The sequence below is a fragment of the Camelina sativa genome, chromosome 17 (assembly GCF_000633955.1).
Source record: "Camelina sativa cultivar DH55 chromosome 17, Cs, whole genome shotgun sequence".
Taxonomy (NCBI): Eukaryota; Viridiplantae; Streptophyta; class Magnoliopsida; order Brassicales; family Brassicaceae; genus Camelina; species Camelina sativa.
This window is the reverse complement of record NC_025701.1, coordinates 21,026,001-21,035,994: the sequence shown is the minus strand read 5'-3', so window position 1 is coordinate 21,035,994 and position 9,994 is coordinate 21,026,001. Positions and strand designations below refer to the sequence as shown.

The window sequence follows — 9,994 nt, the reverse complement described above, 5'->3', positions numbered from 1 at the left end:
AAAAAAAAAAAAAAAAAAAAAAAAAAGAAGTTCATCTGCAGAGCTATAGCTTAGCAGCCAGAAGTAGAGTATGAATATCATATTACACAATCACGACTACCGCAAATCTTTCAGAAAAGGAGAGGCATGGCGTAAGAGTCATTTTACAAGGATCACAAATTGGGCACCATGAAAATTATAAATACAAATCAAGACAGATTTACCAAAGGTCTCCAGTTGCAATCACTAGAAACAACTTCAAGAATAACTAATGTTTCAAGTAACAAAGTTACCTCAACTAAGTCACACTCGAGCTCCTTGGCCCGTCTGAGAGCTTCTCTCAGAGACACAACAGAGTGTCCTGCATATAATGATAAAACGATATATCACACATTCATGATTCTAAGAATCCTCTGAAATCCAATTTTCTATTTTTATTACTTTCCCTAATGAATTCTAAAGCTGTATTTCGGACTTGTCAGATATGTCACCCACCTCTTTAGTAAATTCTACAAGAACAAAGGAATATCAACTGACTCCATCTAAAGTTACAACACCGAAAAATACTAACAAACTCTTTCGCTCTTTCTTTATTTGTACATTGCTACAACTTTCCACATAAAAAGAGAAAAATGAAATAATATTAACCTTCCTCGGAAACCAATCGAACATACTCGCCAGTGATCTTCTCATTGAGACGTGGACCATCGGAGTCAGCTTCCTCTTCCTTCTTCCGTGACTTGAACAAGATCATTGGATATACAAAGTTAAGAACAAATTCGACATCAAGATCATAGGACATACATGCTACAATGTAAAAGCTCTGAACCAAAACATTGCTCACTCACTCACTCACTCACTAATAACATTGACACATTTAAAGTCGCTGAAAACAATAGAAAAACCAAATCTTGTAGAGTTCCACCAGATATTTCCATAACACATTTTCGATTCTCATCTAATGCAATCTAAAAGGCAACGATCCCATCCCACAATAGCATCTCGAAGGACCAAGTAACCAAACTAGAACAAAACTGGAATGCCATATACAAATGGGAGAATCGAAGCTACGAAATTGCATAGCTAGCACAGAAACAAGAAATTGCAAAGCTACCGTTTTTCAAATTAGCCAAATTAGAAGAAATTGGAAAGCCATATATATATACAAAACTGGAAAAAAAAACCGAAGCTACGACTAAATGAATAGCATAGCTACCATAGAAACAAGATAGAAGAAGAACACAGATTGAGTACCTGAGCTGAAGTAGCAAGGAATCTGAGATTTTGGAAGATATTAGAAGGTCTTGTACAGATATCTGAATTTGGGATGTCAAAAATAGACAACTGCTTCACAGCATGAGTAAGCGAGGTGTTAGAAGCAAGACAAACTTGAGTGTAGCTCCTCCTTGTTAATTGGTTTGATGCGTATTTGAGAAACGAACGATTGATGATACGCCATACACCCATTAGAACAATAGGTTACGAGATTTCCACAATTGGGAATCCGACAAACCTTCGATTTTGGTGGTGAACGACGGGGGAGTTTCAACGGCGGTGAAGAGGGGAAGGGTTCAACGTCTGATGATCGTTGCGATTTACTGTTTTGTCTTTCTCAGAAAGCAAAAGCTTATTGGGCTTTGTTGGGCTTTAAACAAAACATGAGAAAAAGCTTAGTTCTCAAACTTGGTAACTCACCGCAACATGTGTTAGGTTTAATGATCAAAGATAAAAGTTAAAAACTCACCAGATTGTGATATGTGTCAATTTTAGCAGATTAAATATCTAAGTTAGTAACTTATCATAGCATGACACGTGTTAATTTTAACGATCAGAAATCACATATCAAAGTTAGTAACTCATCAGAGCGTGACAAGAATCAATTTTAATGATCAGAAATCACATATGAAAGTTAGTAACTCATCAGAACATGACACGTGTCAATTTTAACGAGAATAATTCACAGTTTTAAAACTTGGTAAAACGATGCATAAGATAATTGTAATATTATTATATTAAAAAAAAACACTTTGTTAATCCTAAAAGGAAAAAAGATTGTAAATACACCCCTCTCTATAAACAAAGAGATGATGACATATTTTTCACTTAACAAAATAATTTTGACTAGTTTTGTTTTTTCTTGGTAAAATTTTCTTCTTTGCTTTTTATTAAACTTTTGTTTGACACATCATTGTTCTTGAACAAGTCTGGAAGACAATTTGTTTGTTGTCTAATCGAAGCAACTATATAAAAAGATTCCTAGATATTACCACGTGTTTGCGTCGTCGTTTCTTTGAATTTTGTTTCGTTTCTCAATTTCATAATGCATACTACACAATCTTTGACTTTGAAGTGTGAACAAAGTTTCTTATGCATAATAACTAAGGATTTTGGGATTAACAAATTTCTCACGGTGTTATTATTATTTCTATTAATTTGCAGAACAAGTAGCATAAAAGAAAAAGATGAATATACAAATGCAAGATAACAACAGAGATTATATAATACTAGATCAACGAAATAGAAAGCGTTCTTATCGTCGAACGATAGTACGTCTTACAAGAAAGTGGGAAGCAAGAAATTTTAAAAAAAACAATAAGCTCATTGGAATAAATTTTCTCAGATAATAGAAAAGGGATTAAGAAAAATATACAGAAAATTATTAATTTTAAAAAATGTAAATACTCACTTCTATATAAACATAGATCGTCTCATATTATTCATCTAACAAAATAATTTATTCAAAAAGATTGCTTTCAACTTTTTTCTATTGGTCAAACTTTTTAAATGGGAAGACAAATTTTTCTTATTTTTTTAAACAAAACTATACTCCTACTTTCTACTTTTTCAGTTTGGAATAGGTAAGATTAATATGTTGAACCAAAAAAAAAATGGAAGATTAATATATGCATCTTCTTTTTCTAATATTGTATTTTAAATTTTATTGTAGTAGTTTTAGATTGTTTTATTTAATTTATATTTTCATCTTTGAATTATTAGAGATTCATATATTACCGTACTTATAATTTTCTGTTATTTTATTAATTATGTCAAATTAATTTTCTTCTAATTTTTTTAGCTTGATTGGTTGGTCATAGACCTTTTTTTGTGCAAACATAATTGTTACCATTCGTTCAATCTCAAAAGGAGATAAAGAGGAGAAGGTCATCAACCTAATAGTTGGATAAAATAGGTTAATCAAACACAAGCCTACAACAAACATAGATAGATTGGAAAAACATAAATCGTTGTTGATAGATCCATAGGAACTTGAAGACAGAGGGTGCATCATGGTGTGTCAAAGAAACTTCCATGAATACATTGGGAAATTTGACGTTAGTTACTATCAAAAGATTTTGTGACGTTGGAAAATGGTATTTAGCTTCATTGGTTGCTGGAGCAAGCCACTTTAAGATAGCTAAAAGACGTGAACATATTCTCTCTACTTTGGAAGAGGACAGAGCCGAGTTTCTCTCTATGGTGTAGGAGGTTGGACGCAAGGTTATCTCCCCAAGGGATGAAGGTGGGAGAGGTTGAATGCAAAGTTATCTCCCCAAGGGAGGAAGGCGGAGCGAAAGTTCTCTCCATGGTGGAGAAGGTTGGACCAAGGTTCTCTCCATAAGGAAGGAGGGCAGAACCGAGGTTCTCTCTATGGTTAGTCATACACTATTGTGATGTAATTTATTTTTTATGCAAAATATTTTTTGAGCTAACAATTTTAGTGATTAAAAAAACTATGCAAAAGTGAAAGTAAAGAGACATATAATAGTTGGCTTAATTTGTTCATATATACATTTTCTAGGTGGTGGTAAATAATATATTTGTAATATACAATATACCTAGGTGTAAAAATACATAAATTGTATATTAAAGATTTGTATATGGATTTGTATATGGATATAAATCAGTGTATTATAGCAAAAAAATTTATAAATAATGTACAATAAATTTTAATATATTTTTATTAAATTTTATTTTATTTACAAAACTTTAAATCCGCACATCGGACGGGTCCTTATCTAGTAGATTATATAAAGCTCGATGTCAAAGTTACTTATTAACAAGATCTTTGTCAAATATATTGATTAGATATTGACATGTGTCAAAAAAAAAATTATAAATGTAGTAGGACAGCTAATTATATTTACAAAATTTTACATGTTTATATTTTCAAAATTTTATTTTTCTAAATCGAAAAGGAAAACTAACAAAATCGATATATTTTCCAATATGTGTGTTCTTAATAAAATTTGACATGTGTAAACAAAAACAAAATTAATTAAGCATATATATTAATCAATAAATAATGAATAACATAGTTAAAAAGAATAACATAAGTTATTTAACATAATTTTAGTCGGATATAAATTGTATTTATCGTTGTAATATAAATTTTTATTGTAAGTAAACACACAAAACCTTGAAAGAATAATGAACTTAAAAAGGAAAAATGTCAACACATGATGTGTATTAGTATAGTTTTACATGTTTTATTTTAAAGATTTTAATGCATGTAGTAATATGAGAAACCTAAAAAAAATAGAAAAATGAGTTTTTAGGAATGAATTTTTGGTTAATTGATGAAAATTGACAAAATTATTACTTATGAAATTATGACATATGAATAATATTTAGGATATTTTTAGATTTTAAAATTTTAAAATTTTTTATGGATGTTAACTGATTTTTTTACTGATTATTTTTATTGTTAAATTTAAAATACTAACCAATATACATATTAGAAGTTACATGTGATAATATCAATAACTATCAAATATTAATCCATCATCAATATAAGCGAACATGAGTTTGTGGAAAGTTAAACATGTACAATCATATATATAATAGCAGAGTTTTCTCTCATTTTAGGGTGTCCACGTCAGCATAAATTATCAATTTCGTTGGGCTTTTTGTAAGCCCAAAATATAATTTTTCTAAGTATAACTGATCAAAACCTCTTTTCAAAATTTTCTAAGTCCCAAACAAATGTTAAAAACCTGAAAATGGCGAGCCAATTTACTTTTGAGAGTTACCAAAAAGCCACACCAGAAAAACCTATGATCATTTGTAAAAAAAAAACCAAAATTATTTCAAACAGTTTGCTATTATATTATTAGAAAAATACAGTAAACAAAATGTATAATTTGCAAGCTGTTTTAAGCTATTTCCATTATAGAAAAAAACATACGCCAATACAATTACTATATCAAGATATCTAAAAGGTCCATTATATTTTAAAATTAAACGTACTCTTACTGTAAAAATATTTTTCAAGGAATTACAAAAAAACACTCCAGTAATGATGCTCACACCCATGCAATGACACTCATGTCCTTAACACCCATATGCAATGACACATGACCATGAAATATTAATAATATACCCACTCACTAAATATGATGGGGTTTTCAAACAACAAATAAGATATATAATGATAATTAATATAGTTGAGGTAAAAATTGAAACTCCTATTCAGCTAAATATATAAGAAACCGAATAGACAACCTTTCACTATACAATCATCACTTAAAACTACAATCTCACAAAATATAACAAGATGATGATGAAGTCTTAAGAATAGAAGTATACAAACTAAGGAGTTATGAAGCAAAAATCACCAGGAAAGAGAAAACCCATCTCACAAACTTCAACCCAAGCAACCAAAAAAAAAAGAAAACAAAGAATGCATCTTACAAACTCAAAGTACGTTCACCATTTCTCAATTGTAATCATATATTAGATCATGCACTTACGATCACGCCAATAAAAGGAGACCAACAATCTTCTATAAGTAATTCCTTTAAAACAGTTACAGGTATTCCACTGCAAAGTACGGATTATATATCAACCATCTATGTACGTAAAGGTAAACGAAAGCATAAAAATAACTTATGGATTGGGGTCAACTTTCTTTACTTAATGAAACTATACTAACATTATATATTTTTAGTGGAATAAAGAGAAGCACGACAAAATCGTTGGGCAATATTATTGGCTAAAAGAGGAACTAAAAAGCAGAAAGGTAATTTGCTTATCAATAACGATGAAAAACTATGCTTCCCTAACAAGTAAAGCCAAATTTAATATGTTCTAATGGCAAAAATATTGTAAATCCAATACTCACAAACTCTTGAATAAAATCATAGGAAACAAGAAAGAAAAGGGCCAAACATCATCGTCAAGTAAAACAAATGGAGAAGATGGATTGATACAATGCCCGTTTTGTGAAGCTTTGGTGTGGAAAGAGGAAAGAATGGGGACCAAAGGACCAAAAAATGTTCCATTATATACAATATGCTGTCAACAAGGGCGAGTAAAATTACCTGCTGAGCCACAACCACCAGCAACGTTAGAAAAGCTGTTAACAATGTCGCATCCATACCAGCAGAATATTAGAACCTATAATTCTATTATTGCCTTCACGTCAATGGGTGCGCAGATAGATATGTCTATCATGCACAAAGGTGGCCCATTTACTTTTAGGATTCATGGTCAGAATCATCACAAAATAGGATCGTTAGTACCAGAAGAAGGGACAGCTCCAAAGTTCTTACAACTATACATCTTCGATACAGCTAACGAGGTCCAGAACATAATTTCAGCTGTAAGTAGGACCACAAAGGCTAAGGAGTTAGACGAGAAAATAGTCGAAGATCTTATCACCACAATGGATCAATTCAATTGTTTGGCAAAAGTTTTCAGAAAAGCAAAGGACGAATATGAAGCTGATGATTGTCCAGAGTTTAGAGTTTACAGTTTTTCTGATGTACCAATATTGACTTAAATTGTTTTATGTGAAGAACAACCAAAGCAATTTATTTTTAACATTAAGATGTCCTCTGATAGATGTTTTACAAAGAATCAAAACTTAAATTTGATTTGGAGCCAGAGTTTAAGGAAAAAGCACAGAAGGCTGTGGTCCGTCTACAGGTAGATAACAATTTTCAATTCCTACAGGTGCATTCTTCTGTTTTACAGTGTCTTAATATGCAGCTGCCTTTAGTTGCAATATATAAATCACTTGTCTATTTTGTTTTCTTTGTTTCTTCAGTATAGAGTGGAGATCCTGTTTACCGCAAGGCGTGGGCTAAGAGTTGTGATATCAGCCAAAACGAGTTTGCCAAGGTTTACCAAAGCCTTCGAGTCAAGCTTGAAGAAAAGGTAAAAGAAAAGTTGGGACGTATACTAAATTATTTGCGCCAGAATATGATAGAGATACATGAATGGATAATAATGAAAAATAAATTTATTAATGACAGGGAGAAAGCTTTTACAACTCTCGTATCGCTAACATAATTGAGGATTTGAGCAGCAAGGGGTTAGTTGAAGAAAATGAAGGTGCTCGTGTGATATTCATCGAAGGCTTTGAAATCCCACTCATTGTTGTAAAGAGTGACGGTGGTTTTAACTATGCCTCAACAGATCTGACTGCTCTTTCGTGGGTTATCTTTGGAAAAGNTCCTCTGATAGATGTTTTACAAAGAATCAAAACTTAAATTTGATTTGGAGCCAGAGTTTAAGGAAAAAGCACAGAAGGCTGTGGTCCGTCTACAGGTAGATAACAATTTTCAATTCCTACAGGTGCATTCTTCTGTTTTACAGTGTCTTAATATGCAGCTGCCTTTAGTTGCAATATATAACTCACTTGTCTATTTTGTTTTCTTTGTTTCTTCAGTATAGAGTGGAGATCCTGTTTACCGCAAGGCGTGGGCTAAGATTTGTGATATCAGCCGAAACGAGTTTGCCAAGATTTACCAAAGCCTTCGAGTCGAGCTTGAAGAAAAGGTAAAAGAAAAGTTGGGACGTATACTAAATTATTTGCGCCAGAATATGATAGAGATACATGAATGGATAATAATGAAAAATAAATTTATTAATGACAGGGAGAAAGCTTTTACAACTCTCGTATCGCTAACATAATTGAGGATTTGAGCAGCAAGGGGTTAGTTGAAGAAAATGAAGGTGCTCGTGTGATATTCATCGAAGGCTTTGAAATCCCACTCATTGTTGTAAAGAGTGACGGTGGTTTTAACTATGCCTCAACAGATCTGACTGCTCTTTGGTGGGTTATCTTTGGAAAAGGCATCTCTTATATTATGACTTTCTGTTTCTGTGTGGCTTGTTTTGAACTTCCATATCGTTCTCTGCTGGTGCTAAAATCTTTCTGGCACAGGTATCGGCTTAATGAAGAGAAAGCTGAATGGATTATATATGTGACCGATGTTGGCCAGCAGCAGCACTTTAATATGTTCTTCAAAGTGGGTTTGATGAATATTTTACTGTTTTCACGTCTTGTAAAATGTGATCTTGACTGAAACTTTCAGTCATAACTTTGGTTGTCTTCTAACTTTGAATCAGGCTGCCAGAATAGCAGGGTGGCTTCCAGATGATGATAAAACTTACCCTAGAGTTAGCCATGTTGGTTTTGGTCTTGTCCTTGTGATATCATGAAGCAATCCCCGTTGTCGAAAGTGAGGAAAATACAAGAAAAAGAGCTTACATCACTAAGAGGCAATATTACGCCTACCAAATTCAAACAAGACTGACATAAGGTATGACGATGGTAAGATCAAAGCGTTTGCTGCACCAATATATAGTCGATACATATAAGTACATGTGCTAAGGGTGCAAAAACAAAAAAAAATATGTTTTATTAAAAATATTTCATAAAACAGTATATATAAGTTTTTTTATTAATAATATACCATTAAGTGAACATAAAATTTAAGCCAAGTATGATTAGCAAAAAACCCCGCGCAACGCGCGGATTCTCATCCCTAGTTAATACAATGCATCATCTTGCAGCCTGAAGCAGCATTCTTGTCCAATGCAGTAGCAAGAGAGCTATACTTGGGGCACCAAATCCTTCATCTCCATCGGAGAAGGTACAACGATAACCCAACAATGGTACAAGGAGCCAACAGAAATATATATTAACTTTTATATAAAAGAAGATAATATTATAGAATAAAAGAAGATAAAACGTAAATAGATCAAGTATGCGCTTAAGGTTTCATTATACAGAAATATATATTAACTTTTCTGTATAATATTATTTTTATTATTATAGTATATTAGCCAATTATAGATTCCTCATGTCTTCCAACATTAACACATTTTAGACAATATTTCTGCATAATATGAACTCATAGTGCACTGGCGGTACTTAGCCACTGGTTTTCTGTCGGGTTTTGATGTATTATTCTCAATATTAATCCGTCATCTTCGTTTTCTATTTTTGATTGCACATATTATTAGCTTATCAATACAATGAAAGAAGGATATGTTGCTTTCCTTGTTTTTAATATAACTTGTTATATCGTTGTAGTCCTGGCCTCCTGGGACAATCTTTCTAGCGTCGGTTTGTTTTTGTTTAGCTTGTAAATCTGATATATAAAGGTATTCATATAATGTATGTCTTACTTTCACTATATCCGATAGATAGTTCATCAACTAGTGGTCAATGCTCAACACATCTACATTGGCTCAACTCCGATGTGGCCATCTAGAGAAACTCACTATAGATGGTTTTAAGGGTCTACCATAGAATTTGAATATGGAGCTGTTGTTGATATTGTTGCCGACTCAAATAGATCCTTACTAAGAAAACTTTGGTGCCTCATCTATAAGGGGTACTAGGTTAACACAATCAAAGTTTTCCATAAACGTCATTGTAATTCTTTAAAAAGTTGAAAAAGTGCGAGTTGATTACATGAACGATGTTTGTTATTTCTTCAAAACACTGAATCTGAAGTTTCTAAAACTTAATCTCCAGTTCAAGTCTCGCCTTTTTCTATTTATTTTGCAAAGTTAAACTAAGGTGTCGCAAACTCATCGAGTCATCATGGGTTGAATATGTGTAAGATGTGAAAAATTGTAACATTATTGTTGATAAATTAAAATAAGACACTTTAAAAGTTCCTTTTCATGTTTTGAAAAGTCGTTACCACACCGAAAAAAGAGTTAATTAACACGGTGATTACTTGAAAGCATGTTGGCAAATTGTATGGTCGATATC

The 9,994-nt window shown here is 32.2% G+C and overlaps 1 protein-coding gene across 1 annotated transcript in view; it reads right to left on the bottom strand.

The window, feature by feature from the left end:
• LOC104757780 overlaps positions 1–1,591 on the bottom strand; it is a 3,591-nt gene extending 2,000 nt beyond the window's left edge. Inside the window, exons 1-3 of the mRNA XM_010480567.1 lie at positions 1,234–1,591; positions 628–718; positions 273–340 (exon numbers count right to left, since the gene is read on the bottom strand). Of these exons, the coding sequence (XP_010478869.1) occupies positions 273–340; positions 628–718; positions 1,234–1,446 (372 nt within the window). The 5' untranslated portion in view covers positions 1,447–1,591. The remainder of the gene's footprint in view (positions 1–272; positions 341–627; positions 719–1,233) is intronic.